The 18,906-nt window shown below is 42.9% G+C and overlaps 1 protein-coding gene across 1 annotated transcript in view; it reads right to left on the bottom strand.

Moving 5' to 3' along the window:
• Window positions 1-18,906, bottom strand: part of LOC121871988 (solute carrier family 35 member F1-like) — a 68,898-nt gene that overhangs the window by 27,605 nt on the left and 22,387 nt on the right. The window contains exons 3-8 of the mRNA XM_042374608.1: window positions 14,053-14,246; window positions 12,194-12,353; window positions 10,508-10,664; window positions 5,783-5,993; window positions 4,805-4,908; window positions 1,951-2,132 (exon numbers count right to left, since the gene is read on the bottom strand). Of these exons, the coding sequence (XP_042230542.1) occupies window positions 1,951-2,132; window positions 4,805-4,908; window positions 5,783-5,993; window positions 10,508-10,664; window positions 12,194-12,353; window positions 14,053-14,246 (1,008 nt within the window). The remainder of the gene's footprint in view (window positions 1-1,950; window positions 2,133-4,804; window positions 4,909-5,782; window positions 5,994-10,507; window positions 10,665-12,193; window positions 12,354-14,052; window positions 14,247-18,906) is intronic.

Here is an 18,906-nt window from a genome sequence, read left to right as displayed (position 1 = left end):
TCGAGTCTTGCTTCTCAAAGTATGAGCCCGGCCTTGAACTCGCTAATCTTGTTAAAAGAATATTCTACACACACACAAAAAAAATCACTTTGAAACTATAAAAACCTTACACACAGGATTCTTGTGAGTTATACTGTATGCATCATTCCTAATATACTTCAGTCCTTGTGGATCTCCTTGTCCATGGTGGACCTCTAAACCTGAATATCTTCTGGTTTTTCTTCTCCATTATAGTTTTCATTTCCTCCATCTTTTCTTTGTTTCTTTCTGGAGATCACTATTAGGCGAGACATATCGTAGAGCAATTTCAAAAAGTTTTCTTCACACTCTTCTCATTTTTATTACCTTACACTGTTGCATGGACAGGTCTCATTCTCCTAGTGTTATCTTTTATATTCTTTCTTTTCCAAATTGTAATAACATTCTTGATCATAAACTTTTCTCCCTCAATAAAGTCTCTAATCTTCCCCCAAATTTAGTTTTAATTTCTTCCAATCAGCCACATTTGCATCATATGTTTCTTTTACTTCATACAATACCAATTACTGTACTCCCCATTTTGGTACAGTACTAATTTCCTGATGCCTGACTAACCACCATTTCCACAGTATTATTACTAGACTCACCACTTACCAACACATCCACCTTCAATCTCTCACCAATCAGCTCTTTTATGTACTCAAGGTCTACCTTACAATTCATCTCCTCTTCTAAGTGCACCAATCTACTCTCCATGGTTTTAAATAATTCCGTATATCTCCTCTTAACTTCCCTGTCCATTCTAATATTTCTCATCACTTTTCCTCACAATTTGTACAGAACCAGTGAAGTGGAGGGTTTTTGAAATGAACATAATCGTGCTTGGACAGATTCAAGCAACTGGAGCAATAAAAGTTTACAGTACTCACATTGTACGTATTGAGCATTTTCATCCGTGAAATCCTGTTCACATACATAGCACGTCCATATATCTTGATCTTCTTCGTCGCTTCTCTTTGTAAGAGAATTAGATCTGGATCTCGTTCCACTTGACATGATTCCCTCTCCGTTTGCTGATATTTTGTATTTTGTCATTTTCACAAAATAAAGCAATATAAGGCAAAAAATAAGGCAAAAAAAATAATGCAAAGTTGAAACGTAAACTGTCTTGGCTTTCTTGTCCAGATAGTTGTTAAAGGCAGTCTTCTAAATACTACACTAAAAAAGTCATCTAAATTTTCCCCTTAGTGAATACCCCTGCTGGATGGACCTTCAGATATATTAACAACTAAGTCACAACACACTATTGCTGCATGACTGGACAATCGTGTAACTACATATTGGCAGTTAATAAAGCAGACTAGACAAACAATGAACATCAAAACAGCCTTACCTAAATTATCCTAATCTATACTAAATCAAATTGGCAATTTTACAAAAAACTAAGTCAGTATTCTAACTGTGGATTCCATGCTAGCAGAGAACAATCTTGAGATGTATAAATTCCAGGAGTGCACAAAAAGTACTGTATACTATATCTCCAACTGTACACATGTTAAATTACATCTTTAGTGGGTCATCTTACTGTACTGAGGTGTCTGAGAAGCATCTACAGTTTTACCTAAATAATAATTTATGGTGAACTAAAATTAACAATCTGCTAACACCAGAAGCATCACATTTCCCATTCCTTTATAAATCTCAACCAGAAAATTATTACAAGATCTTTATCAATGGTTGACCCTTATGAAGATTTGAACTGATCTTACCTGAACTTGGGAAATTATTCTAAAGTTTGGACTGACCTTGCCTAAAGTTAAGAATTAAATGCCACTTTTACAGGTATGGAATGATCTTGCCTCAACTGGAATCTCATATTATATTTACTTCAGGTTTGGGATGACCTTGCTAAACTCAGATATTAAATTCTATGCATACAGATAAAACTGACTAATGCAGGTTTGGACTAACCTTGCCTGAATTCGGTGGAGTGAGAGTGTGGGTAGGGGTAGTCGGGACATCCCCTAACCTCAGGTGGGAGTGGCGGCCACTCAGTGAAGGAAGCACCACCACCCATACTACTGGTGGCTGTACCTGGGGTCGTCGTCAGTTCCACCTCATTTCCACTACTCGAACGACCCACTGAGATTTCCCTGAAAGATTAGTATGATTAAATCAAATCTCATTCTGTTAAACACCACATCAGCCAGCCATTAAATGTGTATGTGTAGTTGACAACAGCCAGGTGTACTCACTCAAATCAAGAGACATTAAACACGGGCAAGGGGGCTACCTAATTGAGGTGTATAAGCATCTGGGGGTGTAAGGGGGGGTGCTAGGAGGTTAGGTCAGGCCCTACTGGTTTCTCTGGTTACGAGGTTTTGTTAGGCTGCGTTTCATCATTTTTTTTTTTACCCCACAATTTCCCTCTACTTCAAAGCTCTACACACTTGTGCAACCAATACTAATGGTAATTGGGAGGGGGTGTCATATGATATGACTCATATTTTCATAACCACTCACTTCCGATGAAAACGAAGGTCAAATTTGTATGTAATACACTATAAAAACCTATATTCCATAGTAATTTCCGTGCATGGCAACCTCTAAATATTGACCGAAATTACCCCCACAGCTTATTCCACACTCCCCAGGCCAAAGAACCTCTATATTCCTTGCCCTAAGCAGTTCAGATGAATTCCTGAACTTCAGACTTCAACACCATCACCATATCAAGTTCATTACTTTTACTTTTTACTTTTATCCTCTTCGCCACTGATCGGCTTGTTAGCCCCTTGGGCGATCGGTCACGTCTCTGATTACTTTTCCTTTTCATTTATCTTCTTCACCAAAAGATCGGCTCGCTAGCCACCCGGGCGATCGGTCACGTCTCTGTCACGCACTGTTGGCAAATACTGGGCATGCACCGGCTCCTGAATGTACCTGAACCCGCTCCAGTGTTGGTCAAGTCTTGTCTTGAAAGAGCTCACACTCGGTGCCGTCACAACACTCTCTGGTAGATTGTTCCAAGAGTTTACAACCCTCACTCCAAAAAAGTTTGCCCTCACGGTTTTCTGGACTTGCGGCTTCTTCAATCTTGAGCTGTGACCCCTTGTGGGGCGAGTCCGCCAGCTCCAAGTAAGGACACTCAACTGAGTAGTGCCCCCTGAGATGCTTATACACCTCAACTAGGTCCCCCCTTGCCCGTCTGTAGTATAAGCTAGGCAAGTTCAGGCGCTCCAATCTCTCAGGGTAGCTGAGGTGCCGAAGTGCAGGCACCAGTCTGGTGGCCCTCCTTTGAACATTTTCAACCAACTGACAGTCCCTAGCATATCTCGGGGACCAGATAGGGTGACAGTACTCCAAATGGGGAAGCACTTCACTCCTGAAGATCATTACGAGGGACGGACCGTCTAGATATCTGAACGACCTTCTTATAAGACCCAATAATTTACTGTATTTGCCTGATTTACCTTCTTCTCACAATGGCCTGAGAACTTCAGCTCATTGTCAACATACACACCTAGGTCCTTCTCACACACAGTCTCAACAGTCTCAACACAGTCTTCTTACCGTTGGTACGCCCCAGGTGCATCCTCTTACACTTCGTGACATTGAATCTCAGCAGCCATTTCTTCGACCATTCCTGGAGCCCACAGAGATCCTTCTGCAGCTCTTCACAGTCCGCTTGGTTCTTAATTTCCCGAAATAACTTGGCGTCATCGGCAAACATTTGTATGGAGGAGTGTACAACGTCAGGCATGTCATTTATGAAACAAACAAACAACAGCGGGCCCAATACACTGCCCTGTGGTACCCCACTTGTGACAGGTACAGATGACAATTTCGTACCATTAAACACCACACACTGCTTGCGGTCATGTAGAAAGTCTTCTATCCACGCAAGGACACTTCCCCGAATTCCGTACCCTTCCAGTTTGATTTTAAGCCTTTCGTGGGGTACACTGTCGAAAGCCTTGGCAAAATCTAAGTAAATATTGTCGATATTACCACCCCATTCCAGAATATGGGTCCAAATATCCAATACCTTGAGCAATTGTGTTAATCAGGAGCACCCCGGCATAAAACCGTGTTGGCAATCTTTTACAAGGTTGTTTCGTATTAGATGTTCCATCGCGGCATCTCTGATAATACTCTCAAGTACTTTACATATTATGCTGGTCAGGCTCACCTGTCTATAGTTGTTCGTGGAGTGACGATCGCCCTTCTTGAAGACAGGACTCACATAAGCCACTTTCCATTCACTGGGGACCATTTGTTCGTCCATGCATTTACAAAACAGGATCTTCAAGGGCTCTGCAAGCTCGTTGCACAACTCTCTTAGCACTCTAGGATGCACCATGTCAGATCCGGGACTTTTATGGCCCTTTAGCCTGGACAGTTTATTTCTAATGCCCTCTTCAGTGAACACAATGTGGGTCAGTGCTATGTCGAACCGTCTGTCCTCAAACGCAGGAAGGTTAGTTGCATCCTCTCTTGTGAACACTGTATCATCATCAGTAAGGGTTAGTAATAAATTTAAATATTAAATTTTTTAATGTAATGTTTTGTTGCTTGTACAGTATGCCGTATTAACTTATTGTATGACTGATGGAGGTCAGCTGTACGCCTTACCCCTTTCCCAAGAGCTTTTCATTTGTTTGACACATTTTATTTTTGCATGGTGTAAACTGAGCGATGACTATATCTATCTATTGTCCATAGTCCTCTCACCTTCTTGTGTGCAGTAAATCAAGTATAAGTAACACATAAAAATCAAGAAAGACAGAAATTATACTGTAGAGCATCACATTGAGTCACGCACCTGTAGTAACCTCTGTTTGTGGAGGCAATGGGTGTAGGCTTGATGACAAAAACTATGACGCCCGTCACCACCAGGATGTACGACAGGAAGTACAGTGGATGGAACTGAAACAAATGAAGGAGGTGAGGCACAGTGTTACAAGACTCTACCATACTCCATTCAGAGGCGGATCTAGAAATATCAAAAGGGGGGAAGGGGTCCAAGGGGGTCTTTGGAGGGACGCTCTAAGCCTCCCCCCCCCCGTTTTTGTTTAATCTAACCAATGTCATGAGCATTTTGAGGTCATTTTGAAGCCATGCGCACTTGATATTAAGAGATATTCTGAGGTCAATAGTAATTACCTTTTACTATACAAAAACGCTAAAGTACAATACTGCATTGAAGAAGCATTGGGATTTTCTGATGAAAAGAGGGTTCCGGACCACTAGGACCCCCCTGGATCCGCCCCTGACATTACTTTAAAGTTGGGTGTTACTTACAACACTACCATTCTCCAACACTTAAGGTGTGGTGATAAACCCACCATTCTCCAATAATTTATGGTATGGTAATTACAAGACTCCCATTCTCCAACACTTTTCTCGGCCTATATTATTTTCACAGATTTCAATATTCTTCAACTTTCCAATACTCTACCATCTTAACTCACTTAGTCCCAAATACTATATAAACCTTTACAATTTATATAGTTATAATCTCCATCACCACAAATCAATAGTTTAAGTCACTGATCTGTCCTCTGATATTTCTTGAGTTTCCAAAAGTTTACGACAATGATCTCTACTATTTTCTGGTTTCTCCCAATCTTGATCATGTTCCATAATTAACATTTATTACGCTTCCAGTAATTGTATGTTGGTGACTGAGTGAGTGGAGTAAGTGAGTGAGTGGTGTATGAGTGAGTAGAGTGTGTGAGTGAATACAGTGTGTGTGTGCGTGAGTGAGTGGAATGAACGAGTAACACTGTAAACACTATACCTTGAACCTGAAGAATGCAATGCCAGTGATGAGGATGTAGAAGTCGGCCGTGAAGAGGGCCAGGTTGAGGGCGGTGGCAGAGGTTACACGGATGACTGCTGGGGCCACCACATAGAAGAGGAACTGGGCTGCACTGAAGCCCCCAACCAGCGCCAGCACTGGCCAAGTGTCCCACCTCACAGACCCCACGTCATTACGCTCCAGTATTGCTCTACCGAAGGTCCACATTGGATTACACGAGGTTACCAGCCTTAATGAAAGACTCACAGTTGAAAGGATCAGAACCTTGATTATTAAGTTTGTAACAATTTACAATGGGCAAATAAATCTCCCTTAAGTGTTCGTCGTGTTTAGTATAGTTTCTAAACATAGTTTTTATAGTTTTACTTCCTCTGTTATGAGGATTGTACAATATAAGTTAAACAACATGAACAGGGTGAAATTCATTGTTCCAAATCTGTGTGGGAAAAGACAAAGGAAAACAAGAAGACAACAATCAAATTGGTGAAAAGATGATCCACTACCAGCTATTATCATAAGGGGTTACTGTATGGTGTCCAGAGAGTGATGATGTAGCAGCTGAGTGTTGAGATATACCTTAGATAAAATTTAAAAGATAGGCAATGAATATTAGATCAATAAGGATGAGTTGGATTTAAGAAAGACAATCTACTGAGAAACAATAATACAGTATCAAGAAGAGTAAACATTCCAGGACAGCAGCAGACGGCACCAAGATGAGAGCATTGTAGTGAAGGGCCATTATTAAGTCAGAAGATAGTTTACATTCAATAATGTTAGTGACAATAGTATTCATACCAAGAATCTTAATTTTGGGTGTTATTAATGTGTAAATTACTCTGTGCGTGGGACAACGACTCACAAGAAAAGCTACATGTTAACACTTGAGGAACAGAGAACTAAGACCGGAGATGATAACCATTACCACCTTACTAAGGTATTTTCTGGATGATGTTTCAGTATTTTCTTTGCTAATGTCCTTATGTATCTGTAAATGATCTCAAATTAAGAACCTCTACAGTTGAGAGATACAGGAAGGAGGTGTGAGGCTCCCAGTGATAAACAAGTACAACAGAACTGTCGCTTTTTACCCTAAAACTCTTCGCAGTTTATTCCTTTCCTATCGTCGACGTGGACTAATGGCTTGCAGACTAATAATGTCTCGGTTCGCCTTAGGATGGGAGACCCATCTGGCAAGTCTTTGGTAGAGGATGTCCCGCACTTCTCGTCCTGCTCACGGTGTAACAGTCTCACATCTAACTCTTCTGCATCATTGCCTCAACTGTCCCAGTAGTGTCACTACCACAGTGAGTCATTGGTCGCAGTATTTTACCATTTGCTTATCCCTAATAATTTGAATGTACTTCTGTTCTCCCCTTAAGTTGTACCCTTAAGTTTCCCGCATTTTGGGAAAGTTTGTTTGCTAACTAAACAATAACTTTCTTATGGTTTTCTTAAATTGTGATAGGCCGCAAGTCTTCAAATAAGTCTAACGTCCTTTGGGCGCTATTGAAAAAAATAGAAATAAAAAACAATAAAAGTACATCATCAATATACAAATACCAATCAGTACTGGACTTAGTTCACCTTGTCCCACTTTGAAGTAAACAGTATATCTTGTTAATTAAGGCCTATTATACTGTAACTTGTTTTTAGTTGGATCACCCGCCCTATACACGACATATTCCAAAGATTATTCGTAGATGTATAAGAATCAGCGCCATTTTTTTTAAGTCAATACACCAAAGTCAAGTCAAGATCAATAGCCACACTCATGACTCCCACACCCTCAACACCTGACCATGAGCTGACCTACGAAATAACAGTAGTATTTCACAGCAATAAAATCTTATTTTTCTGACTCTGTATAATAACTGCACTGGCGAGGTATTTTAACATTCACAAATGAAAATTCAGGTGAGTTGTGCAGATATAACTGTACATCACCAGCCGCCTGAGTTTTATGTCTTCCATAATATCAGTTATAATTAACAAAGTACAGTATCAGAAAAATCAGTGCCCATTTTTTTTTCAAATATGACGCCAATATTTCCGACATAATGAGTTCTGGGAGTGGGAGTTTGGTAGTGTTTCACGCCTGACCGAGTCACAGTCCTTATATTATTGGCCAGAGGTCAGCCACCGTTAGCTACCCTGGATATGTAAGCATATTTTAAGCAAGAAGAGATTCAATTAACCTTATTATTCATGTTTCGAGGATATCTTTCTCATTTGGGTATTTAATTTGAAGTGTCATAAAAAAAAATTCTTTTTAATGTGGAAGTGAGATGACAAAAGCAATATTCCTCCGATATAACACCTGCAGTTATGTGTTGAATATTGTTTTTAGAGGATAAAAGTAAAAGTAAGTAATGTATGAAAAGAAAAGTTTGGTATGAAGTTTCAATTTACATATACACGCGAGAAATGTATTCTTGAAACATAAATACTGAGGTTAGGCGAAGCTCTAATTGTAGCTATTTATTTGTTTCAGCACCAGAAGAGGCCCGGCAGTAAACGCTGTAAGTGAGACAACTGACTGACTCCCGTCTCCAAGCTTCTCTCAGTGTGATTTCCCTTCGATTCATATTGATTGATTCTTGGAGCTCTGGTGAGGGCTTTGAGCGACGGGTCATTGTAGAAGCGACAAAGGTTGTGTCAGTGTCGTACATTAAAGGGGAACATACATCAGGGATGTTACTAGGAAGGTCACCAGTCACGGCTGAAATAAATGCCATGGCAGTATGATGGCAGTGTAGCGACCACACACACTCACGTCAGGTTGTGTTATATGTTGCCGAGTTTTACAGAAAATTAATTTACATGTAAAGTTATCAATGAAGGCAGAAATATATTACATATGTAGTGACATTAAACACATTGGTACATTTCAGTATTTGTAACTGTAATTAATTCAAAACACCAACTGATTCACACCTCAGTTAGTCGACCACTCACAGTTATGCAGACACCTTCTAAGGGTTATGCCAAAATTTCCATAAAATAAAGAAGCTACAAATTAGTGTATTATATGGAGAAGCCCAAGCGACTAACGAGCCGATCAGTGGCGAAGAAGATAAAAGTAATACAGCCTCAACTTATTTATATAAGTTATACTTCAACTTTTCGTTTTCTTTAATTCTTAATTCATAATCAATCTAGGTTAGTTGACAGACTATTATATTTGTATTTTTTTTTAGACAGCTAACAAGTACTAAACGAGCAAAACAAAACCTTGGACATTAAACACGAAGGAAAGTTTAAAAATGAACAAACACAAAATAAAGATTAGAACACGGAATGCGAGGACATTATACAGGGCGGATCCAGGAATATCAAATGTGGGGTGTCCAAGAAGTTGTGGGTGGGGGGGACATAGCGAGTCCACGCAGTGTTTTTTTTTTTTTTTGAGGGATGGGGGGGCGCTAAGACCCCCATTTTTTTATAAATCTGACCAATATCATGAGCATTTTGAAGCCATGTGCACTTGATATTAGGAGATTCTGAGGTCAATAGTAATTACTTTTTACTTTACAAATATGCCTGGGTACTACACTGCACTAAAGAAAAAGTATTGAAATTTTCTTATGAAAAGGGGGAGGGTGGGGGGTGAGGATGCTCAGAACCGCTCTATAAAGTATATGAGGCTGGTAAATAATACAGGTTTATGCACCAACAATTGATAATGAGGATGAAGTCTTTGAGAAATTTTATGAAGAATATAATAAAGCAAAAGACACTAGAGTTTAATAACTGTCTGATTATAATGAATGAATTTAACACAAAAGTTGGGTAAGGGAAACTAGCACCAGAAGTAGGACCACAGGGGTTGGGTAATGAGAAACGAGAGAGGAGAAATATTAATGGAAAACAAGATGATAATTGCAAATACATGGCCTGAACACCCTAGGCATCTCCACACATGGGTCTCACCCCAGGGCAATGTAAACAACATAGTGTGTCGTGTTGCACCTCTGTACCGAAGTGTGTGTTGACAGTTGGGCCTTCGTTGAGCGACAGAAATTGGACAGTGAATTCATAAGATCATCAAGGTCGTCTTAGTGATGTGAATGTGTAAATAGACTCAGCAATTTTGGTTATTCTTGATTCAAGATTGAAATAATCTTTCTACTTGATTGGAACTATAGGCTGTGTGAGTACAAAAATAAAATCATTGGCATATGTCAAGATTTATTCAGAAAATTTAAATTAGGGGTATTCATGACTGTGATTGACTGTCCATAGGACGTTCATAGAGTGAAGAGCTGTGCCTTTAGCTTGGACAGTTCATGGTGATAAAAATGACTGCTTTGGAAACTTTAAAATAATTCCATTGAAAAAAAAATGGAGGAAGCAACTGGCATGAGTGCCTGGAGGTAAGAGATACACAACAATGGTGCCACTAAGAGGGGATGTTTTTCAGTGTTTTCTAAAGGACTGTGATAGTGTATATGATCCACCATTCACAGTGAGATCTAGTGTGTATAGTGACAGCACATAGTGATACCAACATCCCGTCGAGGAAAACTGAAAAAAGGAAAGGAAATAATTCTCGGACAACAACACTGGACGAATGAGTGTCATCGAAGTTCAGACCAGCAGGACAGCTAAGTGACTTTTAAATAACATCATCCTACCACTAGTGATTGGGGGTAACAGTGATAGTGGTAGTAATAGTAATAATAATTGTGGTAGGATACTCACAGTTGTATGCCATTAATAAGAGAGCCAAATAGACCCATCATTCCCAGAAACTCAACACTGTCGTAGGTCTTGACAATGTACTCTTGCGCCACGTTGCTTATCCCGTACAGTGTGGCGCCACCCAGACACAACATGTCCCCCAGCAGACGCTCAGCCCCTGTAGACACAAATACTTCGTCAGGAGAGAGACACACAGATGATGAGATAAAGAGAGACAAGAGATAGAGACAGATATATAAGCAAATGAATAGATAAATAGAGGATTGGAGAGAGACATAAATAAGATATATAGAGAGATACAATAAATATATGATTAGAGAGATTAAGAGAGAAGATAATATATAGATAAATTAATAAAGACTGACACAATATAGAGGGTGATAAGCAAAGAGATAATACAACCCACAGTCACTATACATGAGTATACACATCACACTCACCCCACACACACACACAACACTCACCATACATACTGTAAATACACACATCATGCTCACTATACACAAACACACATACACACACGCTCACCATACATAAGTAAACATGCTCACCATACTTTAGTACACACACGCTCACCATACATAAGTAAACATGCTCACCATACTTTAGTACACACATACTCACCATACATAAGTACACACAATACACTCACCATACAGAAGTACACCCAACAGTTCACTATACAAGTCACCACCGCCATACTCGCTCGGCCACCACACTATACCACACTATCAACCTTCAAGTCGAATGTTATCCTGTACTTACAAGACTGAACCAACCATCTATTTCTGGACATTAACTGAAGATTTTTACATTAACTAGTAGAATGCACTTACACTACCAAACATTAACTGGTAGAATGCACTTATACTACCAAACATTAACTAGTAGAATACACTTACACTACCAAACATTAACTGGTAGAAAACACTTACCTCACTAAACATTAACTGGTACAGAATTTACCACTGACTAACAAGACGCCAATACCATCTTTATTCTATCACCATCAGGCCGTCACCATTATTATATATTGCACCATCTTAATCCAGACGAGGGTATAAGAGTCTTTCATCCTCATCCTGATTCCTTTACCTAAATCCTGATTGTCAGTGGTCACGTATCTTAATAATTATACCCCACACCTTCTCCCCTATCCTATACTCGTTAAGCGATTCTCTTTGTTTTGAATGAGTCTGCCCTTTCAAATTCATTTTCTCTATACAGTTGCTAATTATTTCCCTTTTTCTTTGTGTAATTGATATTTTTATTCTTATTTTCTTTGTATAATTATTAGAATTTCCTGGTTTTTTTTGTATTTATGTTTTGTTTGTTTGTGTGTTTGTTTTATTATGTATGGTTCCTAAAGTTTTCCCTTAGTATCTGCTACGATTTTTCCAGTTTCTTTTAACCTTCTATTTTTTTCTCGTTTCCTCTAAACTATCTACTATTTTCCTTATTTCTTCTGCTTATTCTTTATTTCTTCTGTCCCTTGTTCTTAGCGAAGCCCCAACCCCCCCTCCCGCCCCTCTCTCTCTCTCATTGGGAAAGTTCTAAACTTCTGAGGCAGTATAAATTCACCACACCCACAAGCATTGCACAACGCCACACACATTATTAAGACTGCCACACCTCTCACTTTAATCTCTCTCTCTCTCTCTCTCTCTCTCTCTCTCTCTCACTTACCAGGTATGGCCGCCTTGCCGTCCTCCACATTGGCCCACACCAGACACCCAACACCCAGCAGACAGAGGCCCACCCCGAGGACGTGCACGAGCTTGTAGCGGACCTTGAGGAAGAGCCAGCTGAGGGCGAGCACTACCGGCACCACGAAACAGTCCAGCAGCTGGTTGGGGAGGGAAGGTACACGTCATCTGTTTACCTTCGAGATAAGACTAGAAGGGTGTTGGGTAGATCAAGATGACGGGTTTAATGGAGGGCTAAGAGTTTTAATTTTTGGGGGAAGGGTTTAACAGGAGGATGATGTGATTATTTGAAGACTTAACATCGTGAGGATAAAAGTTTAATTACTCAAGGACGAAGGTTTAATATTCTTAGGACATTGATTTGATTATCTAAGGTGGGAGTGGTTTAAACCCCTTGAGTAATATACCTTAACGTTTGAAGTTTAAACCATCATCCCCATAGGGTTAACCTCTCCACCACACACCGAGCTGAGACGTATACAACTCCTCACTGTCGTATTGTGGACGTATGGATCATCGTACGTCAATAGATGGCCTCGTCTATGAACATATTGACCCTCCGAGAAAAGACTGGAGAAACAATGGGCATATCAAGATGTCATGGAAGGTCCGTAACATCGATCATTCCACGTAAATAAATAACATATACACAAACCTAACTGGCTTAATCACACTTAGATTTAACCTTAACTTGAGACGGTCACTTAACACTTGTAAATTTTTGTCAGTGAAAGTAATGTCAAGTGAACGAATTAATTTCAGATAGAGTCTCAGCGTAATCTTGATGCCATTTTTACTGTTATGGTTATGTTTCAGTTTAAGTCAACCAGTTAGATATATTCTTACATTTTTCACTTACGAGAATATATTCATCATACGAACTTTTGTAAATCCAGAGCCTGACTTGGTGTTACTAAACCAGGTGATGGAGTCAGGTGAACCGGGTGAGTGACAGTACCTGGCCAGATGAACAACAGGTGAGTGGCAGTACCTGGACAGATGAACAACAGGTGAGTGACAGTACCTGGCCAGATGAACAACAGGTGAGTGGCAGTACCTGGACAGATGAACAACAGGTGAGTGACAGTACCTGGCCAGATGAACCAAGAGGTAAGTAGCGACAGTACCTGGCCAGATGAACAACAGGTGAGTGGCAGTACCAGGCCAGATGAACAACAGGTGAGTGACAGTACCTGGCCAGATGATCAACAGGTGAATGACAGTACCTGGCCAGATGAACCGAGGTAAAAGTAGCGACAGTACCTGGCCAGATGAACAACAGGTGGTGACGGTACTGGCGGATGAACAACAGATGAGTAACGGTACCTGGTGGCCAGATGAACAACAGGTGAGTGGCAGTACCAGGCCAGATGAACAACAGGTGAGTGACAGTACCTGGCCAGATGAACCCAAGAGGTAGTAGCGACAGCACCTGGCCTGATGAACAACAGGTGAGTGGCAGTACCTGGCCAGATGATCAACAGATGAGTAACAGTACCTGGCCAGATGAGCAACAGGTGAGTGATGACAGTAGCTGGCCAGACAAGACAACAGGTGAGTGACGGTACCTGGCAGATGATCAACAGATGAGGTAACAGCACCTGGCCAGATGATCAACAGATGAGTAACAGTACCTGGCCAGATGGGCAACAGGTGAGTGACAGTACCTGGCCAGATGAACCAAGAGGTAAGTAGCGACAGTACCTGGCCAGATGAACAACAGGTGAGTGGCAGTACCAGGCCAGATGAACAACAGGTGAGTGACAGTACCTGGCCAGATGATCAACAGATGAGTAACAGCACCTAGCCAGTGAACCAAGAGGTAAGTAGCGACAGTACCTGGACGGAGGTGACGGAGGTATACTGGTAGGCTCTGAGCACCAGATAATTCGCCTCCACGTCGACGGCGGCCAACACGAAGTACTTGAGCCCCTTGGTCCTGACCACCCTGAGCAGCGACCCCTCCCCCGAGCGACACGCCAACCACGTCGTGTACACCAGGCACAGCAGCACGTAGTTGATGAAGCTCACGGCTGTTGGGGAGGAAGAGCAAGTCGTGGTTAGTGGTAAGAACACATTAGGAGGACGTAGTTACAAAGGCAAAACCGATTGTGTTGTGGTGTTTTGGTGACGTAGTTTTCGTTTCCGACCGCTGATTGGCTGAGAGAGAGAGATCACGTGAACAAACAAATGGTTAATGGCGGGAGCTGATGAGATAAATATGGGAAATATGTTTTTTGAAGGAATGGGAATTACAAGAGAGATGTTTCCTCTTCCATACACGTCAGGGGAGGACACTGATGCTTCCCTTCCACACGATTAATCAGGGACAGATACTCCTCTTTCCCTTTCCTCCCCCACCCACCTGTCTCCCTCTCTCTCTCACACACACACACGCGCGCGCGTTCCCCTTCCTCCTTCCCTCCCTCCCGTCCCACACGCGACAGATCAATCGCTCCACCTCTCCTTCAACAACAACAACAACAAAACAAAAGGCAGTGACGGTAGAGAGACGGGACTGACAGATCCAATATGAGTCAGATATTACACACACACACACACACACACACACACACACACACACACACACACACACAGGTTTAGGCAGTTCAAAGTGATTCTCTTTTAACTATGAGAATGGATCTCTCTCTCTCTCTCTCTCTCTCTCTCTCTCTCTCTCTCTCTCTCTCTCTCTCTCTCTCTCTCCAAGAATACCTCACTACTACCCTCTTCTCCGACAACCAATAGTTTCCCTCCCGACCTTACCTCCCTCCCTCTTCCTTCCCTCCCCTCCTCCCTTCCTCCTCCCTCCTCCTTCCCTCCTTCCCTCCCTCCTCCTCCCTCTCCCCCCGACCTTCTCTCCCCAACCTTTCCTTACCCCCCTTACTCTTTCCCCTTGCCTTTATTCTCCTCCAAACCTTCCCCTATTCCTTCATCTCCCTCCCCTCTCCCTACACCATGTTCCCCCACCCTAGAGCTCGCCACCCCCTACCAATATATTACCCCCCCTCCTTGTCCCTAATAATCCTCCAAAATATCCCTATTTAATTTTCCCTGTTTTCCTCATCACCCCTTTCTCCCCTCCCCCTCCCCTCTCCCTTACCCCCTCTCTCCTCAACCCCTCATTCCCTCTCTTGCCTCAGTCCCTCCTCGCCTCACTCCTCTTCCCCTCACCCTCTCTGTCGCCTCAATCCCGTCACCCCTTCACCCCCCTCTCCCCTAGTACTCACCCCTACCCCCTAGTACTCACCCCTACCTCCTAGTACTCACCCCTACCTCCAAGTCTCCCCTCACCCCTAGTACTCCACCCCTACCTCCTAATTACACCCCTCACCTAGTACTCACCCCTACCTCCAGTACTCTACCTCACCCCTAGTACTCACCCCTACCTCCAAGTACTCCCACCCCTCACCTAGTACTCCACCCCTACCCCTAGTACTCACCCTCACCCCTAGTACTCACCCCTACCTCCAAGTACTCCACCCCTACCTCCCTAGTACTCACCCCTCCCCTAGTACTCACCCCCACCTAATCACTCACCCCTACCTCCTAGTACTCACCCCTACCTCCCAAGACTCACCCCTCACCCCCATACTCCACCCCTTTCCCCTAGTACTCACCCCTACCCCCTAGTACTCCTACCTCTAGTACTCCTCCAAGTACTCTACCCCTCACCTAGTACTCACCCCTACCCCCTAGTACTCCTCCTCACCCCTAGTACTCCCCCTCAGCCTAGTACTCACCTACCTCCTAGTACTCAGCTCTACCTCCTATCAAGTACTTAAGGTATGAAACAGGGCAGAAAATGTCGCGTTGTTCGGGACGGCGTGAGAAATGAACGACCTGTTTAACAGAAGGGGAGGGTGGGGGCGGAAAGGAGGGAGGAGGGGGAGGAAGGGAGGAGGGAGGAGGGGAGGGGGTAGGGGCGGAAAGGAGGAGGGGGAGGAGAGAGGGGAGAGGGAAGAGGAAGGGAGGGGGAGGAGGGGGAAGGAAGGAGGGGAGGGAGAGAGAGGGAAAAGGAGAGGAGGAGGGGGAGAGGAGGGGGAGGGGGAGGGGGAGAGGGGAGGAGGGGGGAGAAGAGGGAGGGGGAGGAGGAGGAGGGACGGAAAGGAGAGGGGGAGAAGGAGAGGAAGGAGGGGGAGGAGGAGGGGGGGGGGGGAGGGAAGGGAGGAGGGGGGGAGGAGGGGGAGAGGAAGGAGGGGGGGGGGGAGGGAGGGGGGGAGGAGGGGAGGAGGAGGGGGAGGGGGGAGGAAGGGAGGGAGAGGAGAGGGAGAGGAGGAGATTGGGAGGGGGTAGGGGTGGGGATGAGGTGGGAGCAATTTACATATATATATATATATATATATATATATATATATATATTCCTGAAGGGAGGAGAGGGGAAAGAGGGGAGGAGGGGAGATGGGGAGGAGGGATGGAAGGGAGAAGGGAGAGGGAGGAATGAGAGACAATTTACAAATAAAGACAGGTTTTTCATTGAATCAGAGAGAGCGGGAGGAGAAGGGAGGGAAGGAGAAAGGGGTGAAGGGAGGGGTTAAGGAGGAGAGGGGAGGGGAGGAGGTAGGATAGGTAAGGGAAGTGAGAGGGAAGGAGAGACAAGGACAATTTACATAAACAGACAAAACTTCTCTCAGATTTAACGTGTGTATATTAATAATTATAATACAAAGCCTATAACAACAACAACAACAACAACAACAACAAAAAATAAATAATAATAATAATAATAAAATAATAAAATAATAATAATAATAATAATAATAATAATAATAATAATAATAATAATAATAATAATAATAATAATAATAATAATAATAATAATAATAATAATTCTCTCCGCCACGAACCGACTTACTCACTGGTCGGTTTGTTCCAGTGTTCCAGCCATCCACGATAAGCCGAGGAATGTTGTGCACCATCCTCTATTCCCCGCCTGGCAGCGCTACACTCGTCCTCAAACACGACGGCTTCCGATTTGGGATACGAGTAAAGCGCTGCCAGCCAGAGATGATAGCTTGGCTACTGACAGGCAGTGCTTAAATACTCCTGGGCTATCTGTCTACAAGGAGGGAATTGGGATGCACTGGTCGCCTCACACACACACACACACACATTAACACACAAGCAAGAGACCGAGTTTCCAAACTTGAGCCAAGATTACTTAAGACATTTAGTAAAGACACAAACGACTGGAAATGTTGTGTATGTGTGACAACCCGACCCAGGAGGTATGTGTGTGGTAGTGTTGGTGCAGTGTTGGTGCAGTGTATGTGAGTGTTGGTGCAGTGTTGGTGCAGTGTATGTGAGTGTTGGTGCAGTGTATGTGGCAATGCATATGACTGTCTCTCTATCACTCTCTTCTATGTAACTATCTATCTTTACAACCAAACAAACACTCAACCTTATACAACCAAACAAACACTCAACCCTATCTAACCAACACACAAACTACGACCAAAACACTAAAACCAATATGGCGTCCAGACCACACTGAGACTATACCGTAGACCAGGTGTGTTAAAGGGGTGAAATAGACAGGTGAGAACAGTGTGAAGAACTGATCACTGAGCAGACGGGGAATATGTGAATAACCAGTGCCGGATGTAGACCTGTGGAGGCCCATGGGCAGCCTCTTTGTGGAGGCCCCCTCATTATAACTACCCAAGAGGGTGGGGTGGCAGAGTGAAGCGAGCCTAAACATCTGGGAGTTCCGGGGGCGCTGTAAGGCCCAGGAAAGAATTAAATTTGAACACTTCTGTGGAGAATTTGAAGCCATATGCAGTTATACTGAGGAAATAAGAACATTGAGAAATTTTATCTTACTGTATATTTATTGATAGTGTACAAATTTCCCCAACACACACACAAGTGAGACATGACTGGAGTCGTTCATGTGGTTCAAGTCGACCAGCCCTGATATAGCTACTACCGCACATGTCAAAAATTTTCAGAGACTTCACAGAAAAGAATATATTATTAGTTATTACAGAGAGATGATTCTTTGCATTATTAATCAGATAAACCTCTACTCAAATAATGGTTCTGTCCAGAATGCGTGGAATAGATAAACATGAATTATAAAGAATGAAAATAAAAATAACCCAAATGAATAAACAAATAAATAAAATATTGTAATATGGAGGCCGCCAGATTGTGGAGGCCCCTGGGCAGCTGCCCACTTTGCCCACTCTGGAATCCGGCCCCGTGAATAACTGAGGTGGAAAGAGAGAGAGGAGGAGGAGAAGGAAGGGGGAGGAGGAGGAGGAAGGGGGAGGAGGGAGGAGGAGGAGGGAGAATATACAGTAGAAGTGACATGAATAAGGTTAGGTTAGGTTAGAGCACAGAGCCTCTGCCATACATACTGCCATACATACCTGACCTTCCTCGCTAACACGTCATGGTGTTTCTCTCTCTCTCTCTCTCTCTCTCTTTGTGCCTCTGTTCTTTGATTTTCTGTTTCTTTCCTGACAAATGAATATGTGAGAGAGAGAGAGAGAGAGAGAGAGAGAGAGAGAGAGAGAGAGAGAGAGAGGTGTGGTTAATAAGGTCAAACAGGCTATTAATAAAGTAATTAATTTTTGTTACTCTAGCAGGGCAGCCAGGACTGTGTGTGTGGCACACACCACACACACACACACACACACACACACACACACACACACACACACACACACACACACACACACACACACA

Source organism: Homarus americanus, unplaced genomic scaffold (genome assembly GCF_018991925.1).
Source record: "Homarus americanus isolate GMGI-L3 unplaced genomic scaffold, GMGI_Hamer_2.0 scaffold51476, whole genome shotgun sequence".
Lineage (NCBI taxonomy): Eukaryota > Metazoa > Arthropoda > Malacostraca > Decapoda > Nephropidae > Homarus > Homarus americanus.
Note: the sequence above shows the minus strand (reverse complement) of the source record. Positions and strands in the feature narration are given on the sequence as shown.